The sequence below is a fragment of the Seriola dumerili genome, unplaced genomic scaffold (assembly GCF_002260705.1).
Source record: "Seriola dumerili isolate Sdu_G_001 unplaced genomic scaffold, Sdu_1.0 BDQW01000066.1, whole genome shotgun sequence".
Classification (NCBI taxonomy): Eukaryota; Metazoa; Chordata; class Actinopteri; order Carangiformes; family Carangidae; genus Seriola; species Seriola dumerili.
Window position 1 is genome coordinate 4,006,632 of NW_019174321.1, and position 20,718 is coordinate 4,027,349.

Below are 20,718 nucleotides of genomic sequence, written 5' to 3' on the forward strand. Positions count from 1 at the left end.
ATGGCGAGTCGGTCTTGTCTCAAAAATAGTTTATTAATAACAATGTTCATGTTCACTTCAGATCAAACATTCACTACAACACTTTTCTGTTTACAAAGCATTATTACAATGAGCTTTTATAGAAATCTGGATCCTTTATAATTTCAAATACTTCCAGAGAAAGAAAAAGTTACACAACACTGAGCAGAAGCTGTTCCCGAAGACATGTGCTGCGTGTGTGCATGTGTGCGTGTGTGCGTGTGTGTGTGTGCCTGTATGTGTGTGCTATTTGTTGTAAGACCCATGGTTATCTCATGCATGCATCAACATCATAAGGACAACTTTTGATATAGCGCAATATTATCTGCATACACATTAACAGCTGTATAGTACATGCTCTTTGTGATATGTTCAACACTAGAACCTCTGCCGCTCTAGGGGAATGCTTTCATCATCATGTTGCGCTTCCAGCTGTGAAAGTTATTCGATTATCTGTGCCGACCTCTAATTCCCAAGAATTTGAACATCATGCCACAACTGTGAAGCGCATAACTCAAGGCTTTTGTTTTCATTGCTAGAAACATTTAGTCGTAAAGGATATGAATCTGTTTAATCTTAACTTATTAGTGTGTGTGTGTGTGTGCTATTTGTTGTCCACAATAATGCATAAGGTCCAGAGTTAAAACATAGCGTCCGCCCTACAAAGAGTTGAGGTAACAACATTAATATGGTGCTTGTGTGTGATTGTAATCAATGCCCCCCTCTCTTCTTCCTCTTCAAAAACAAAAAACAAAAAAAATATTCACATCTACACCTCAGCTGAGCCGTGGAAAATACAACTAATTCTATAAGTTTTAGCTCTTCCACTGGATCACTCAGTTAAAGCATATGTGCTTGGCCAATAGAGGGTAATAAAGATGCATTACATTATAATAGATAAAGACCTTGCCAGCCAGTAGGTTTGGTTCCCATCCTGGCATTGTACAGAGGTTTCATGCAACATCAAAGATATTGTTTAGCCACACACATATCAACATCCGCCCTCCTCCTCACTGACAGCAACATGCAACCAAGGGAATGTGCAGTACATGAAAGAGCAACAGAGGCGGAGAAAAGGAATGCAGTGAAGAGTCTGTGCCTGAGGACAGTCGCTGGGGCCTTTTAAAGCGTTCTATATCAAGCCGTTGTATTTTCAGTTCACGTTCACAATCGAATGTTCTGAGAGGAGACGGGAGCAAAAGCTGCAACAAGTGTAGTTCAGTGTAAGCCCCTTAACGATCTTCTGCTCCTTTGACTTGCGACATAAAATATCAAATGCTTCATTTGCCAGGAAACGGAGGTCTGATCAAAACACTGATCAAAATCAAGACAGACCAATGAGCCCGATTTCCATCTAGCCGCAGTTGATTTCTGAAAACTAACAGCAATAGCCAACTCTGAAACATCAAAGAGCATCTCTCTGGCTGCAGACAGATGTTTTCCCAGTGATTCTGGTGAGATATGTAATGTTACAAGTTTTGTAATTTTCCCATGATTCCCTCTCAATGCAAAACTGCATGATGTAAATTGGCGCAATCAAGCTCACCTGCCAAGATAATAAAGATGACACTGCATTTAAAGATATTAATACATAAAATTTATGTTGTGAGGGAATACACTTCAGCAAACTAATTACATTTTTTGCTATTTTTCAAGCCATCCAAACATCTGAGCTTTGTGACACATTTCAGAAAGGTCACTCTTGGACCTCGTCAGTCAGTATCAGGTTGGCATAGTGCAGCTGGTCTATCTGGTCTGGGAGAGAACAACCAAAGGCACACCAGACCAGAGAAGGCACCGGGAGGAGGGGGGACAAACTCCTCACACACAACTCAGCTCCACTAAAACATGTAAAGAATGTCATCCGACTGGAATCATCCACACGCAACAGGCTAACAGCTCTAACAAGACATCAGCTCCATGACTGGGCCGACCCGTCCAACACACAGATTCCTACAGTGGGCGTGACCGGCTCCTTTGCATTGTAGCAGATGAAGAGCTGAACTCGCTCACCCGCAATAAACAAACAAGGGAGGTTTCACCAGACCTTTGCCTCCATGTGATTCCTGTTTCAGCTGTGTCATTTCCCTGTTGCTCCTAACAGCTATTGTGCATAGTTGAGTCATATTGGCTTGTGTCTCAATTGGCCGGTTCTCATCCCGACATCAAGGTCCACTGCACAGATAAGCAACAAGTTATGAGGGGATGCATGCGAATAATCAGATCTCATACAGAAGTTCGGGAACTCACTACTTCGTTGACCGTCATCACATTACAGAGACAGCTACCGTCTTTATCCTCGGTGTGAGTGGACTGGAAATGGAGAATGTCGAGGGAACGCTGACAAAAAAAAAAAATGACACAAGCAACCATTTGTTGTGCTTGATGAGTTGTCAACGGCACTGAAAGCCTTAGTTATGGCTTTGCTTGGGTTTCACAATGACATCACCATGTAAAATGAGCTACAGTACAATGGAGAGGCCCTCAGCTGAAATGTTAACTAGCTGACAAACATGAGAAGTAGATGGTGACGTACAAACTTCACAGAAAAAAAGAAAAAAAAAAGGCACTAGCGCTTATGGTCAAAAGATATCAACTTTCACTTTCTATCATGACTGCTACCATGATAAACAGAACTGATACTAACGTGACAGTCTGGACAGTTTGGACAAGACCTTATTCATGAAGACTTTATACAAGCTAAGAAAGGATGTTGCTCGCCCGAGCTTGTGAAGAACAATGTTGCATACAAATATGTGCATCTATCACTGCCTCATTACATTACAAATATAAAGAAAAAACAAGTTGGAAAACATTCTATGTGTATAGACAGCTTTCGGAAAAAAAATGCAAAATCAACAAGGAACTTTAAACATCAATTTCTAACCACAGCTGTAATAATGACAAAGTCCATTTTCCTGTATTAGGTGTGTTTGCGTTCATTTCATCTGTCTGCCTGTTATCGTGGAATTCGAGATACAGTACGAAGATGCCATTTGGTAAAAGGTCAGTCCTTTTTCATGTGTTTTGTTTTTCTTCCTGTTGGTCAGTTGATTTTACGGTGTTTGAACAGCTCACAGCAGTGCGCAGCCGCTTCTCTTCTTGCGCTTGCGGACCTGCAGCGCCGCTCTAGTGGCCATCTCGAACACTTCCCGCACGCCGTCCTTGGTCTTGGCAGAGCACTCCAAGTAGCCGAAAGCACTGATCCTGCCGGCCATGTCTCTGCCTTCTTCTGTCTTCACCGGCTCCTGCGTGGTTAGACATTGAGAAAATTATTAGCAGTGAGGGGAGCATTCAAAAAAGATGAAGGATTATCGGGGATTATTATATTAAACGGCTCTTCATTTAGTACCACATTTGGCTTTTATAATTCTGCCAAATTTAGTGATGTTTTGACCTTTTATTGGTCTGAAAATATTCAATGTAGTTATATTAAACCTTATAATTTGCAGAAAACCAAAACAGATAGCAGCGGTAAAGTAAGATGTGTCATACAAAGTGACAGTGACAGCTTTTGGCTCAAAAATAAAGAATGACAGGAATATTCAGTTGCTAACTGTATTTCCATTGTGCAACTTGGCGGTTTGTATTTTTTATTTTATTTTATTTTTTTTACATTTTATTGGCTAAATAGTTCCTAGAGAAAATAATCAGCAGATTAATCGATAATGAAAGTAACTGTTAGTTGGAGCCTTAAACGTAATGTTCAGTTCAACTCCCCACCACAATCATTTTTGTACAGTCCCTTCTAAAACCAAGTAAGCCGAATTTGATGTACCTGTGTTTCTACACCGTCCCGAAACGACTATCAAACAGATGAAAACTTGGAATCAGAGCCTCAGGAAGACTACTTAATAAACCCTACCAGCAACATCATGGCTTGAACATGTCGAGCCCACAACGTCTGTTGACCACGTACATCTGAAAAGCTTGAACTGATGACTTAGTGCTACTCTTTGTCACAACAGTTCCTGATTTCTACAAAAAGGAAAAGCTGACAGTGGCGTCTGAAAGAGCTGGAGAGCTTTGTCAACATGTTCCTATTATGAGCTGGACCTGGAGACAGACAGAGAGTGGGCCGTAGAGGCACGACGTGCTATTCTGCGACACAGTAAACCAATATGCTGCTGTCATTGTAGTATGACTGAAAGGCCAGTGACAGCCTTTTCAGACTGCGTAAGCAAGATAACTTTCAATGGCACAAAAACATGGCTTTTTAAATGGAGATCGTAAGGGCTTTCATTTCTATCTATGTTCTATTTCATTTTTAACTAATTTTAAATTAATTCCTTTAAATCCTCGATGATCCATATTTTTATTTATGTTTGCACTTTATGTGCCTAATATTGAATATTGAATATTTTGCTTCTCTATATTGTAATTTCTATATTGTAACTCTTCATACACAGCATCTATTGCATGTCTGTCTGTCCTGGAGGAGAGATCCCTTTCCTAACTTCTTCCTGTTTTTACCCCATCCCATCAAAAGGTTTGTAGTGTCATCTTCCAAATTGAGAGTCTAAGGGTGTTGCATGTCGCACAGATTGAAAATCCCTCCCATCTGGCAAAATGTTGGAGAATTGTATCATCTCTCTTTTTTTTTTTCTTTATGTTTGACAACTGTACACGTCTAAACATAAGGCCCAGTTCAGACAGACAATAGCACTGCATGGAAAAGACAAAGGCACAGCTCCCTCATTCACTGCAATGAAACCACAGTAGGGGTTGGGGGAAAAAAAAAAAAAAAAAAAAAAAAAAGTAGAGCGGTCTGGCAAAAAAGCTGAACCTGGGTCAACTTCTGCCACAACATAATGCAACGTAATCCGTCAATGCACTGCATCAGCCAATGTAATATAAGCAAGCGCACATTCCTGGTAGATGTTTGTAATATGAATGGGGCAGGTCTACTGTTGTGCATGGAAGCAGTGTTTGCAAATGACTGCAGTGATTTGTGAGTTGTTTTTTTTTTTTGTCTCACAAGTAACTGAAGGCAACATCTTCCACCTCCTACACAGTGCTGCTTCGGGTCTCGACACCTACCAAAGTCATATTTAAAAGGTCATGAATATGGGCATTAATAATTCAGAAGGAAACTCACACATTGAGCCTCATGATATGTTTCACCCCTGCATATTTTTTCTCAGGCGTCTGGTCCCTGAGTATTGAAGAGGTGCCTACTTGCTCCTGATTACCCCACTCCAGAGTTCATTGACCTCCAGATGATTTCGTACCTGCTTCATCTTGGCCAGCTCTCTCCGTGTGTGCTCATCGTTCCTCAGGTCCTTCTTGTTCCCCACCAGGATGATGGGAACATTGGGACAGAAGTGCTTCACCTCAGGCGTCCACTTCTCAGGAATATTTTCTGTCCCGGGAGAGAAGAGAAGTCAGCTGAAATGCTCAAGAGGGAGGGTGACTATAAAAAGGGGACAGGCAGTGCAGAGTCACCCTGTGGAACACTTCACATGATGGATTGCTCTGCAGACTGCTCGAGGCAAAGATGTTTTTAGCTGCACTAATCCTGCTTCCCATCAAGTCCATTAAGGCATTTAACAAACAGCATGCTTAGCTAATATGAACTGCCTTGATTCTATGGCAACAAAATATCACTTTTATACAGTTTAAGTTAGGGTTTTTTACAGTCTGTCATACTGTGTATCTACCACAGGCTGTAAACTCTCTGTGCTGCTGCCATCTTAGCTAGGTTTATCAAATTTAGATGTGTAAGTAAAGGTTATACAAATGAAACATTTTAAAACAGGCTACTGTATGCCTGTGGCTCCTTACCTAAACTGTCAGGGCTGTCGATGGAGAAGCACATGAGGATGACATCTGTGTCGGGGTAAGAGAGAGGCCTCAGCCTGTCGTAGTCCTCTTGGCCTGCGGTATCCCACAGTGCCAGCTCCACCTGGGACAACGCAAAAGAAACACTATGTAAAACATGGAAAATACACACACAAATATATATATATATGTATATGGCAAATGAATGTGTATAATTCTTGGTTTTTACTCCTTACTCTCTCCATGATTGAATCATTCGTGTCATTTTCAACAGTTTTGTAACAGAACCCTGCCTTCAGGGCCAATATAAAAATCAGCTGTTTACCCAGAGCTAATGTAATGTTGCTCACTGTTCCAGATGAATAGACAAACACTTAACCAGTCACGACATCATTAGTGATGACATTTCTTTCCTTATCCACTGAGAGCTGTGACTAGTTGGAAGATGATGTATGAACCTTGAGGCAGTAATTTTCCCAAAGGGCAATGCTTTAAACACCAGGAAGTAAATGATGTTTAGATCAATTAACCTGGGGGGCATTTTTCTCCTCTGGCCAGACATACCTTCCATTTTGACAATAACATATGATTTGTATGTTTTACTTAAGCTGCTTTCCTTGTGTGTGAGAAACTCAGTGTACAGATATTTGCTTCTTATCACCGCTGAAGCTCTGACCTAATCAGAGCTTCATGAGTCTGTTATGTTGCCAGTTTTGTGGTAATGAACTTGGGGACTGGCCTCATCCCATCACACCACTGATTAATTCAATTAGGGAAAGTGGGAGATTAGTGAGCATCAAACCAGATACCTTCTGTCCCTGTACAGGCATTAGCAGCCAGCTTTCGCTCGACTCCGCTCTTGAGCTGACTCACTGTGTTCAGGGGGGAGAAAAACTTCTGCAAACTTTTGAATACTGGAACTACTGCATGACAATAGATTATGGTATGCCCACAACGGGAACATGCATCAGTCAACTATCCCAAAAATAGAAGTTTGCAGAGGCAGAGAGGGTGGGAGGTGGCTGCACACTGTTGAGGCTGCATGAGCAACCGGAGCAGTCATGTTCCCACTGGACTTGTGTAAAACTGCAGACTTTGGGGAGGAAAAGAAAGAGGGAAAAAAAATGCTATTTTTAGAAACTGCTCAATTCACTGAAGGTGGGGGAAAAGAGAAAGTCTTTTACCTTCAAGGGGGGTAAAAACTCTAATTAAGGGGCTGAGATCACCAATCTAATCCAGCTGGTTGTATAATGTTCTAATTCTTATGGGACAGCCTTCCTCTAGAGAGTTGGAGGGGGGAATAACCAAAGAAGCCGACAGTCATATCTTTGTCCCCTGGACCGATGTCCTACTTGAAACCCCAAGTTTATATTTCCTGTCCAGAACACAACGGTTGACCCCTCCTTGCTTCCCCCCAACTTAGTGCTACCAGGACAGGAAATGAGAGACGTTTATCGGGCAGGAGAAGGGTCCTGAGGGAAGGAGGGGGATTGCCAGGAGACATCCCTGTTCCCTGTCTGAACAGGAAGCTAGGAAGTAGAGTCATTTCCTGTTTTGCCAAGTGGTGATCCTGCAGCGGTGGTCAGCTCAAGAGAACAAAACCCTTTGACATAACAAACCATCTGCAGCTCAGACCCGACCATCGCTGGCAACTCCCTGCGACTCAAATGCAAGACGTCAGGCACCCTCGGGAGTCAGACTTAAATGTAGTTGGTTTAATAACTCTGTCTCTGTCTGAAACCACTCCCTATTTGTTATACAACGCACTTTATTTACCCTCTACCATTTTATCTGTGCGTCTATATATGTGTCCAAATTCTGAGTGTGAAATTTATGTATTATATTTGAAATGATGCGCTTCAGGAATAAGAAGGTGCTCTGACTCACATCGCCAATGCGTTGTCTGCATCTGGCCGTTCAAAACTATTACACACAGTCCAGTTTTTAAGACACAGACTTCTTCATGTTTTATCAATAAAAATATATATTATGTATAGTTGGATGATACATATTTATAAATCAGCTTCCAGACCAACAAAGCAAAAATCAGCAGGTGATTGGGTGATTGTGACAAATGCGAATATAGTTGTAATTAACAGCAACCTGCATGATCCGTTTTCTGATAAGCTATGGATCAATGTTCTTGCAGTTTTTCACCACAGAAACATCAAGCTAATGCACCACTGCCACACATGCGGAGGTAGCCTGCTTGTTGTGGATGTGTGTTCCCCTCTCTGAGACTTTCAACTTGAGTTTAATACATCTGGCAGTTGTGACGTTGGTAGTTACAAAACAAAACTAGAAATGGAACAAACTGCAGAAATCAATGGGCCACATAAGGTCAATAGTGCCCACACAAAATCCCACGGTGGAACAAGACTCTACACCTGTGAGCGATGATGATTAATAAGTGTCCCACTTCTCAGTTTAACACTTACTACAGTGAACCACTGAGGTTGTTACATCAAAAGAAGTGAGTCAGTGAACGAGGGAGCGACTTCGGGCAGAGCACATGTAACTGACCGAACCCTGCCCCCAAACAGTGATGATCCAATCACTAGCATGGCAGGTCTGTCAAGCTTCGGACTGCTCCATGTTTTAGACGTGTGCATGGGGCTGTAGTATGAGCGATAATCTGTCAATTAAATGTTAAATGTAAAGGAAGGCTGTTTTTTTTTTTAGCTTTTACAGAACCAAAAATACAACAACAAAGGTGCTCTAGGTTAGCAAACAAAGGTTAGCATGTCAGGCTAACTATTTAACTACCTACATTTGTTACCTAACGTAGCTTTACATCTCACTCCAAAGAGCCTTTCATACTACATTATTTCATGGGGTTACAGGTAATATTTTTAAAAAGCCTCTCTCACAGTACTACATCCACTGTGTGAGATTAATGTTAACGTCTCTGTCCTGCTCTTTATTGGAAAATCCAAACAATCAAGTATGAAGCTAACCTCTTTCTTGTTCGAGTATCTAACCTAAGAGGCGAAACAATGTTAGAATAAAACAGTCTGATCTTGCATTATTCCTCATGATAGTTATAATAGTGGAAAGACCTAGCTCTACACTTCAATAAAAGAAGACCAATGCTCTCGCTGTATCTTCTCCATGTATCACCAACTGGTAAAGATGCTGATTTTTTTTTTTGCTTGTGACATGCAGCTTCAGCTTCAGCCTTGATAAATGTAGGCACCAAGGGCCCTGTTACAGGATTCCTAATTTTAAAAACAAAAACAGAAACAGAAAGCTCGACAGGGGTAGCAACATTCCCTAAAGAGGGGCGGGACTTTCCTAATATTACTTTGAGTACACTGTTGGATTATAACACAAACTGAAGGACTTTCTATGTGCCTGATGTCAAATGTACAAACCTGCTTTCCATCAACCTCGATATCAGCGATGTAGTTCTCAAACACTGTCGGGACGTAGACTTCAGGAAACTGATCTTTACTGAAAACAATTAGGAGACATGTTTTTCCACAAGCTCCATCCCCGACAATCACCAGCTTCTTCCGAATGGCTGCCATCTCTGTCGGGAAACAAGAAGAACGTCTTTACAAGGATTCATCACAAACAGACATTCAAAAAAAAAAGAAAAGAAAAGAAAGAAAGGCTGCTGAGAGCCAGATTTATCAGCAGAACCACAAGAGGAGAAAGAAACTTTTTTTTTGCTGTTAAGGGAGATTTAATCTGTCATGCGGAACAAATGGGCCGAGCAACACAGTCACACTTTTGTCATCTGTTTGTGCATCTGCACTACAGATATTTAAATTATTTGTAGAGATCGCAAGATCACAAGACAAATCAAAAACATAACGTTGAGCAAAAACTTTGTCTGCTCATGCTGTGCGGCTCCAAAACAACCGCTCTGACATCTCTGACTGACAGTACTGCATCACACTACACCTGAGGGAGTGTGCTCTGTGATCCGCACGTTGTCACAGACAACTGCAGTCACAGACCTTGAATCCCTAGTGCCAAGTCTAAACTACAAAGCTACAGGACGGACGGAGGAGGAGGAGGAGGAGGAGGAGGAGGAGGAGGAGGAAGGTAGTGGAGTGAGAGAGAGGAGAAAGAGGAGGGGTGATGAGACAAGCTGGGACATGAAGTAATGTACTATCAGGTTCCTGCTCCACCCTGTTTGTTTCCCTCTGCAACTTGTGTGCAAAAGAGAGTGTCCACGAAATCAGAGCAGCTGGTGAAGTACTTAGTGGTGTCCTAAAACACTCTGCTTTTGATCTCTGTTTATGATTTTTCAGTTCTCTTCAGGAACACTTTGATAGTAGCATAATATCATAATTATCTCAAAATTAGAGCTAAACCTGTCGGCCCATATGTTGTGCCAGTGGTAAAGTGAAATTTCTCACATGGGGTTTAGAGAGTTGCGAGCATGTTGTAGAGGAAAAAAAAAACAAAAAACATGCAAGAATTTCACTGTGCAAAAAAACACAGTGAACCAAGAAAGATTTCTGCAATAACCCCAGAGTGGAAGGCTAGTTTAGCTGGAGCAGGATGAGTGGGGATGAGTTAGCAGTGCTGCTGATGGATGAGCTGGAGCCCTGCTGCCTGGGAGCAGCTGTGCATATAGTCATTTGGCTCCTCACCTCATCTACTTTCTGCCAGACAGTCTTGACAGCCATCCTCTTCACGAGGGCACCCACTTATCAGGGGGAATTCATCTTTTAGAGCTGCGGGCAAAACACTGAGTCGAATCTGCCCTAATGCCCATTTTTAATCTCTGCTTGGATGCATGGCAACACCAGTCGTTTCATCGAGTAGCATCAAACCGCCAACAATCATCACGAATGAGGCCTGAAGTTATTAGTCAAACTATTAGTGATTTGGTACTGTAACAGATCAGTGGATTAGCGTCACCGGTTTCATCTAAATGGCTCATTAAAAATAATTTCTTCCACTCAGGGCTGAGGGATATGTGCAAAATTATTATCTCAATCGTCATCTTAACTAATCACTGAAATGATAGGCTTGATCAGTATGCTGTTTCCACTGTTTCCATGAACAGGATTGAGATGCAAAGTGAGCAAAGAAACACTGGAATGAGTGAAAAGAAAAAAAATGTACACAAGAGAGGAAATTATTACCCAGCTGTATTTCCATGGGTATTAAGACTTGGCATAACCAGTAGCCATATTGGAAATTTTGGGTGCGTTTGCTTGTTTTATTAGCATCTTGGTTACTCTCTCCTTCTTGCAGAAATTGTGATCACGATTTAATTATATGTTCTGCGTTTTGCCCAAAATCCCACTCCTTCTGGTGCAATGTACTGTGTTACAGCTGCAACGAGGATTTGCCAAGAGGTGCCAAAGGCCTGACTTTGAATTAGGACACTGCAGCAAATAGTGGTAGTGTGCTCACTTCTTTTATTCCTACATATTCAAAATGTAAGGAAAGACAAGTGGGTAAATGGACTGAGTATTCTGTAAATGACGATCAAAAATTATCATACACTTCAGCTGCAAATGCTTTTACTCATGAGATTTTATTAGACAAAAAAACGGAATATGTGAGAACAAAGACCGCTTCCTCTGTCCTTCTTCAGATGGGTTTGACACTGGGATGAATACTGACTCCACAGAAACTGCACTGTATCTTGTGCTTTCCAGAGAACTGGACCAGAGATAGCTTGAACTAGATGATGGGTTCAAAGCCAAACAAGTGGGAGACAGCAGCGCCGCGGCCTCAGAGGCTCACCCTGTGAAACAAAACAATCCACTTCCTGTTCTGTGAAGCTTGGGAGGAGCTTTTGGCTGCCGTTCTGTTTGGACAGGCCTCAGCAGAGCCGGGACACAGAGAGGGCTGCCAGAGGCAACGCAACACATGCACGCATGCTTACTCACACAATACCCACACATGCACACAGCCCCTCTCTTTGCACACCACAATCATAGCTTGTCCTTGGTGGCAGTGATATTGGGAGCCGATGAAGGAACATCTTGACACATTGGCAAAGGGAAATTATGCGTGAAAATGTCCCATATAGTCACGAACTGTGCCGAATACTCCAGCTACCCATGACTGATACCCTCAATTTAGGCACTAATGGAAACTAATGGCAGCAACATACTGAAGAGAAAGTTTAGGTGGTTGCCAGCAGCAAACGATTTCACGATCAAATCTATTCATCTTCAACCACCATTCATCCTCTCCACATTCAGATCAAAGCCTGAGCTCACGCTGATTCAATATAACATGTGAATGGGAACCACCTACATGCAATCAGCCAGTATCAGCTGGCCCACCTTTGACCCTGCACACTATTGAACGAAAGCGAAGGTGTCACTGAGAGATTAAGCGAACTCTTGGAAACCACGACAAAAGCAGAAACAGCTCGACATCATTCTGTCGGTTCCACACAAACATCAATCGGCTCAGGGTGCCGACGTTTTCATTTACCTATCACTGTGATTCTACACAACACAACTGAGATGTTGCCACTGCTGCAGGGAGATATGGTACAACATATTCATAAAGCCTTCAGTCGTGCTGAGGTTGATGGAAGAGCGACTGTAACTGCGCGACGGGAACACTGTGTTACACGCAGGTTGACACATCAAAGAGACGTACTGTAAGCAAAGTTAACAAAATAACACTGAATAACACTGAACTGACTGAACTGCCGTTGACCGGTCTTTTAGCCAAGGTCGTATTTATTTTCATAAAAGCTAAGTTTTAACAGAAGCCAGAGAACAAATATATATATATATATATATATATATATATATATTACAGTGTAATATAATAATATTACAGTGATAGGAGCCTATTTCTATTGATGATCTATTAGTATTTCTGTCCTCACATTCTTTAAGCAGTGTTTTCCACCTTTTAGGCTCGTGACCCTTTGGAATAAGAATTGTTAAAGGTGTTCAGCCTGAGTTTATCTCTGTGTAAACAAAACGCTGCTCCTACATTCATCTGAAGGGGGACAGTTGCAGTGAATGTAATGCTGTTACAGCAAAAAATTTCAACCAGGCTCAACTTTTGTTGCAATACGGTCAGTTGACACATATTAGTATATACACATATAGTAAATTATGATGATTTGTTATCATCACAAATGTAATACTTTAGGATTTTAAACTGTTGGTCGACAAAATAAGTGAATTTAAGATGTCAAACTTGAAAGCTGTAACATTTTTCACTATTTTTGGGTGCTTTAGTAACTAAACCTAATCGTAAAAGTAATTCAGATTAATTCATAATGAAAAAAGTAGTGAGTTCCAGACCAAAAGTTAACTAGTAGAAGGAAAGTATGGAAGCCTCTGCAGTAAGTGTTCCCGGACAAAGTGTAAAGTGAACACTCTTAGACACATATGAACTTGATCCAAGAACAACATTGGGGCCATTAAAATGCATAGTAAAGCAAAGCACCAATTCCTCCTACAACTATTTGAGCAATGCCCCTGGTTAATGAACACACGACCTCTCTCTTTCTTTAAGGAGGTTTCCTGAGGCTTAGGGGCCAACAGGAGTTATGCAACAAGCTGAGCAGAGTTAGCTCAGAGCAGAGCGTGACCCGGGCCGGTGAGGTGGAGCTGCCTTTCAATCCTTATATGAGTTTATTATCAACAAAAATGCTGAAAATACATCAATCTGCCAACCAATAACAGGCCTGTTGTTTCTGACATAATGATAATAATGACTTTTTTTTTTCTTGCTCTGAGGTTCTGCAAACTAGCAAACATAAAACAGGAAGTGAGTCCGAGAAGGATTGCTTTGCTCGTCCAACAGGCTTCACAGGGCTGCACCTATTTCTTTGATATACTACAATAGACTAAGGTACAGATCAGCTGGTATCAATATTGAAAAGTAATTCCCTAGTTTGTTTGTTTGTTTCAAGGAGCTCAGTTGAACTCTGTAGATAAAGGCTTCATAACTAACAGAGTAATAAAAGCAAGGATGGATTTTGAATTCTGAATCTGCATGGAACAACATAAAACTTACTTTACTAAGAGAATAAAAAATGACTTTTAATATCCTTCAGTGACATGAATTTTATAGAAAATGCTCTCCGGCATCTTCGGCAACACAACCACAACTCATTTCTAAGAGGGAATTAGTGTTTTTTCCCTATTCTTTTCCTTAAGACACACAAGCTAACAGGAAGAAAGAAGCCCTTAGCTCTGAAAGCATGCAAGAATTTGCCTCACCTCTGCAAATCTGCCTGAGAAATGGGCCAAAGTTCATAAACTGGCAGAGGCCGTGGCTGAGACAGAGCAGACAGCCTGCGACACCAGCTGTCTGCACCACCTTAACCCGAATGTAAAAACATCTTATCTGACTAAATCTGACAGGAGGCGACAGACAACAGATCACATGCAGAATCAAGACAGTCAGTGACTGCCCAAAAAAAATCCAATGCTGTTTCACATCAAGCATTTATATAATTTAGGCATTCCTGAGTATACTGTAGTAAGCTGGGGACTCAAGTGCATAAAAGTGAAATGTGAGTGCTGAGCTCTCTTACACAACAGCAGGAATATACACAGCAGATCAGGTCAGCTTCTCACATTCTTTGGGCGTATATAACAAACACACCAGCTCCTTAGTCTCACTGAGTCATGACTTTACTGGTACACCCACTGGAAATGATCAGATGTCCTAACATTGAGGCAGCCCATGAAATAAAACCAGCTATGATCTTTCTGTTAAGGCCTCTTGAGGACAACCACCTATTTATCCATGCAAAGAAAAGACTTTTTCAGATTCTTAACTGAATATAAAAGTAATTTAAAAGAGACTGTCTTAGGACATACTTAGGAAATACTATAATACTATATATATATATTATTATAGTATAGTATATATATATTATAATAATGCTTGCTTTTTTAGATGAGAATCTAGATACCACTCTCATGCCTGTATGGTAAATGTAAAACCAGTTAGCCAGTTAGCTTAGCTTAGCATTTAGAAGAGTCTGCTGACTTCCTGGCAACCTCACAATAACAAGACTCCAGGAAGTCACCGCTCCCTGACCAGAAGGTAGTCTGACACATAACTCCGCATGAAACCGCAACTTGTCATCTTTACTCTTCTGTTTTTGTCTGGAATAAACAACCTAGCCGTTTCCCATTGTGTCCAATCTTCATGCTAAGCTAACCGTCACTGAGTGTGGTATTGATGTTCTCATTTACCTCTCGGCAGGAAAAACGAATAAGATCAAACGAGTTCTGTAAATTCATGTGGTCATGGTATCCTTAACACTTTGGCTGGGCCTATCGGAAGAGTGCCACAACTACAGATTGACTAATCACCATATCGGCTGAATGACCTGCATCCTGGTCACCTCCACGTCTTCTGTCAAACAGCCATGAACTTCTAAATAAGATAAGACACTCACAGGTTCCCCTTGCTCTTAAAGCTTGTTGAGAGGGAGCAGGGAAAGACGAGAGACTAGAGTTGCGTGATGACCGAACTCTTAGGCAGAGGCAGAGGATACGGCACATGGCTTTGAGAGAATTGACACCTCATGGCTCACTTTTTAAAATAATTCAGGTCATGAGCAGACTAGAAGGACTGACTGGCTGGCTGAGAGGACACTTCTGTTCCCCCAGGAGAGAGCACAAGGTCTTTACACTCTGGGGCTGCAACTAATGGTTATTTTGAAAAATGATCGACCAATTAATTGAGAAATGTCAGAAAATAGTGAAAAATTACAATTATCATTTCCCACAGCACAAGGTGACGTGTTCAAAATGCTCGTCTTCTTTGACCAGCAGGACAAAACCCAAATATTCACTTTACTATCATAGCGGACTAAAATAAAAACCTGAAGAACATTTTTGCCCCCCCAAAAAAACATGAGAACAAATCATTAATTATCAAGGATGCTGCCAATTAATGTTCAATATTGATAATCATTTTGATAATTTTCCAAATGAAAATGCCAAACATTCAGAGGGTTCATCTGATCAAATTTGCTGCTGTTTTTAGTTTTCTATCATTATTTTGAATATCTTTGAATTTTACAGTCGGACAACCCAAGTTATTTGAAGATTTCCCATTTCCCGTTGTTTTGAGGTTTTATAAACTGAAAAATAATCTACAGATTAATCAATAATGAAATGAGTTGCAAACCTACTATATACAGCCACAACACAGAGCAGAGCAGACACAAAGGCACAAACGCACAGATGCACACAATGATGAAATGTATTTCTAGCATATTCTGAGCATATGAAATTACATTTGTAAATAGTTTTCATGGCTAAAACTATAATCGTCGTTGATTAATCTAATTGATGCAAAAATATCAGAAAATAATTGAGAATGTCCATCACAGTTTCTCAAATCCTCATCTATCTTGTTTTGTCCAACCAACACACAAATCAGAGAAAAGCAGTAAATACTATTATCTGAGAATCTGTGAGCTGAGAAAATATTTGTCGTTTTTCCTTAATAAATTACTTAAACAATTACTCTATTCTCGAAAGTGTTAAAAAAAAAAAAAAAAAAAACTGTGATAGATTGCAGGTAATTGTTTCAGCACTTTTTTTTGCTGTCAACAAGTGTATCAACAAATATATATTGCAGGAATGCCACATGAATTTTAGCTTTCCAATAAATCTGAGCATATTGAGGAGGATGATCACAATATATTATCATTTTATGTGAATATTAAATCGTGAATGATACCTGAAGTAGCACTCAAATTCACATCTTTCTTAAACATAATGAAGCCTAAATAACTCTCTTAGGTTCTCAGATCTCATCCCCCCACATGTTTTTTGTTGTGCTTGTAAATCATAGTCGGCAGTTCAAGCAACGCCTTACGAGAAATGGGAGTCTTAATAACGAGGAAATTAAGTGTTCCCAGGAATAGAAATGGCTCATTAAGAGATTTGCCATGCGGAGTTGCTTATTGAGGTCGCAGCACTTGGACAGACTGTACATACCAACAGGATCTGATCTGCTGCTTTGACTTTGAAACTACCAGCAATGAAGCTATCAACAGTTGTACAGAAACACACCATGCCCACCACAAACACACTGGATACACTTCATTATCTATCCCCGCACCGTCACAGATTAAACTATTAAACCTAAGCGGGAAAAAGGCGAATTTTAGTACGAGGACAAGCCACCACCTTGTTCTCTCACCCAAGTAATAGAGCTATAATTAGTGTCAAATAAGAATATTCAGTCAAACTACAGCCTTTGTTTTCACCATTACCTGTCGTCAGCCAGATGAGAGGTTTTTATAAATATTAATCCCCGCTTGCTCTTTCCTCTTGATCGCGGCAAACACACACACACATACACACACACTCACTCACTTCTTGCTGCAGTATTCGCTAATTTTACAGAGAGGGTGCTGGAAACCGGGGCAGGCAAGAGCAAGATCCTCCCACCGACACCAGCGACAACCCCAGCGAGGCGTACAGGCTGCTACTTCCGTTTGGGACTTTCAAAATAAAAAAAAAGGGACACGCATGCTCTTGATGGATACGGCTGGTGATACTTAGTATTTTTCTTACTGAGTCTGTAAAAAGTCTTTCAATATGTTATGACTTCTCTACCCTGTCTGTGGTTTTCAGCCCTAAATGTCTCACAAATACATACTTTTATTTTTTTTTATACTAAATATTTTTAACTGGGCATTGTTGTTTTTACAAAAATCACTCAAAGAGGGGTAAACAGTGTATTTGCCGGGAGCTATTTTCTGCAGCGGATCAATACACATTTAGTCAGGATGTGTGGGTAAAAATAAATTACGGTTCCCAGGGAACCGTAGGGAAGAAACATGTCACCCAGTGAAATTGTGTGGCTTATGTGTGTGTTTTTGGTGCTTTTTGGATTACAATGGAGTTATATAGGCTTTTGGCTTTGGTGGTGTGTCACTGGCCATCAGTGTGAAAATTAATCAGCAGTTACTCACAGAGGACAGGAAACGGACCTGTTTTTTAGCACTGAAACATGTAATGTTACTTCTGGGTAAAACCCAGTGATGAGTGATGTCACATGAAGTGGTTCCATTAGATATCAATGGAAAACGCCCACTGTGACATCACTGATTTATATGTGTCCAAAAGTGAAACATACTAAAAGTTCCTCACAGACACACCAGTCTCTTGCTGATTTTACTGACTCAAACGTGAATGTTACGATTCCTCTTATATCAACTGCAATTTGTTGCTTTACACACTCCAATACCGTTTCCATTCCAAAAGTGAGTCCAAAGCTTACACTCTTATTTTGAAGGCTAAGGCATGCATGTCCGGTGTTGTTATGGTTACCTCTATATAACTTGATGGAGCTGCTGCAGGCGCTGGAGTCACCCAGGTCCCTCCTCCCCTCCTCGGTCAAAGATGACATCATCTGTAGTACAAGAAGACTCGTGCAACAGGAGGGATGGGTGTGGATCTCACCAGTGAGCCCCTCTGAAAAACAAACAAACAAACAAACAAAAAAAAAAACCTCTACCAGCAATTTCATATGTCAGCAGTCACTTTTTGCAGGCTGCAGCGTGGTGCTGTAGACCTGTGTGATGTGTGTCTTATCAGTATTAACACAGCTGGACCTGCAAAAATAAGAATGCTGCAAACAATAATGAAGAATGCACATGGCCTTTTCTCAGCTCAGATCATATATAACCCAGTATGACTAGCAACCACACACACAAACATAATCATTTATATAATCAAAACAACAAAAAAAGATTAATATTGATAGGCCTATATAATTTTTATTGACTGGTGATCAGTGGTGGGAAAAAGCTGAGTACATTTCCTCAGGTATTGTACTTTATTCCTCTACTCCACTACATGTATGTTGTTCACATTACAAATAAAGATTTTACTAACAAAACATATGAGCATCTAATAAAATGTAATGCATCATCATAAACTAAAGGCCACATTGTCTCATACAGGTGTTTTCAGTTATTGTGGGTGATTAAGGTTCCTTCTTTCGATTTGTTTTATTTAAGATAACTGTCACATGGCTGAATATGAATATGAATTTTGCATTGATGATCTTACTGTATGTTTTCTTGTCACTCTTTGCTGTCAAACTGTGAGTGTAAAGAAAACCATGAAGAAAATGTGATAGAATATTTAAATCACAAAAAAAGATAATGATTAAAGTATATGTTGAACCACAAAACTAACAGGAGAGTGAAGGAGATCAATCAAACACAGTCTGAGAACTCCCCCACAGTTTTGGTCTAATTGGGCAAAACTGAAATCACGTGTGTGGGTGAACAGTACAGTTACATTAAATTACAGTTTATATGTTAATGCTTCCATAACAATAATCAACATAATACACAATGATCTAATGAAAAGGTACATTTTTTTTTACAAAAGCTGAGGTCTTTGAGTACTTTACTGGTAGACTTTAATTACTTTTACATAAGTAAAATGTTGAATGGAAGACTTTATCTTGTGTATTCTTACATGATGATATCACTGTAAGTGAAGTATCTCTGTACTTCTTCCACTGATGCCAGGATTATACAAGATGTTTACATGATGAATGCAAGTGCTGGTGCTGGTTCCTTTAACTCTAATACTCTCTGTCCTGGAAACTTGCTAAACAGTTTAAAAAACACACATAACATTGTTTCATTAGCTTGATACTTTATGATGTCATGATTTTATGAGCATTGCTGCGAAACATGATTTTAAAATGATGAAAAGTCTCACACTTCCATTACGGAAAATGATGCTTTGCTTCTGTTCGGAAGCTCAGACCCCAGCAAGAAAACATGCTTAAATACAATGGATTTTTTTTTTTAATGTCCTATACATGTGTTTACAAAACTTTTTATATTGCACTAATCTCCCTAAATCCCAACTAAACCTATTTGGATTTTTGAATAGTTTAATTTTGAATAGTTTGGTAGACCTCTGTGAGTCACCATCTTTGATAACATAGTGCACATAAACAAATATGTATATAATCATTTCCTTATGAGTGAGATTGTATAACAAATAATACATGACATATTTACTTATTTGGTGTAACAAAAGGGATTTATGGTCATTTTGTCATAAAGTCATTTCGTTCACCCACACTTCAGTACTTATCTACGTATCAAATTTCAATATGTTCAGGGAAGAAAAGCCATTTAGTATTTAAACAGTGAGAAAGTAAAGCTAATGTCAACAAGGGGTCAGGGCCTCATGGAGAAGATTACTTTGCTCTCATTAAAGTTAATACATGTTTTGGAAACTTCTGCTCTTGTTAAATTAATTATGGCTTTAGATAACTCTGTGTATCAGTATTAACTCATAATGCTTATAACTTTCAAGCCAATAGTCAAACAGTGTAACTGTCAGCGACAGACTGTCTGAACTATTCTGACTCATTTGTTGTGACTCGTTCGTTTCCATCTGAGAAGAAATAGAGCGTAAATAAACACAGTCAAAGCAAATGGGAAAAATCTGGTTTATTTCTGAACTGGTACATATCATCCCTCTACCTCACATTTTAGTAGCTCAAATTCTAGGACACACCATCTTTCTAAACAAACAAGTATGGATAGAAACATAAAAAATAAAACTTCTGATACTGCTTACAACCAAAGTTGTCTTTAAAAATATATGGATAATCTAAGTAACAACGTGACATAACAAAAATGGTACAAAAGAGGTATACGGTACATTTAAGGGCATACAATGTTCTTTGCCACTTCTACAAGGATCAAATTTAGTGCATCTGAAAAAAAACAAACTCTGGAGTCCCTCTTGGCTCTTAATAAGGCATAAGTGTGAAGTTTATCACATCTTACTATACCAACACATTTATGGAGAACAATTTACTTTCTCCTCTGAGGGTTAAACAAACAAAACGTCCTAAAATGAAACAAATCGTCCAAATGTTGCTTCATTTTTTTTTTTCTTTTACTGAACACATGTAAAACCCTCTATTCTCCTCACTGTGATGACA

The 20,718-nt window shown here is 40.0% G+C and overlaps 1 protein-coding gene across 1 annotated transcript; it reads right to left on the reverse strand.

The window, feature by feature from the left end:
* Positions 1-8: 8 nt before the first annotated feature.
* Positions 9-17,115, reverse strand: LOC111219488 (rho-related GTP-binding protein RhoA-D). The gene is made up of 5 exons (XM_022742175.1): positions 17,000-17,115; positions 9,174-9,331; positions 5,803-5,923; positions 5,250-5,380; positions 9-3,266 (listed from the first exon to the last, which is right to left on the reverse strand). The coding sequence occupies exons 2-5, from the start codon at positions 9,327-9,329 to the stop codon at positions 3,093-3,095; spliced, it is 582 nt and encodes a 193-aa protein (XP_022597896.1). The 5' UTR covers positions 9,330-9,331; positions 17,000-17,115; the 3' UTR covers positions 9-3,092.
* Positions 17,116-20,718: the final 3,603 nt, after the last annotated feature.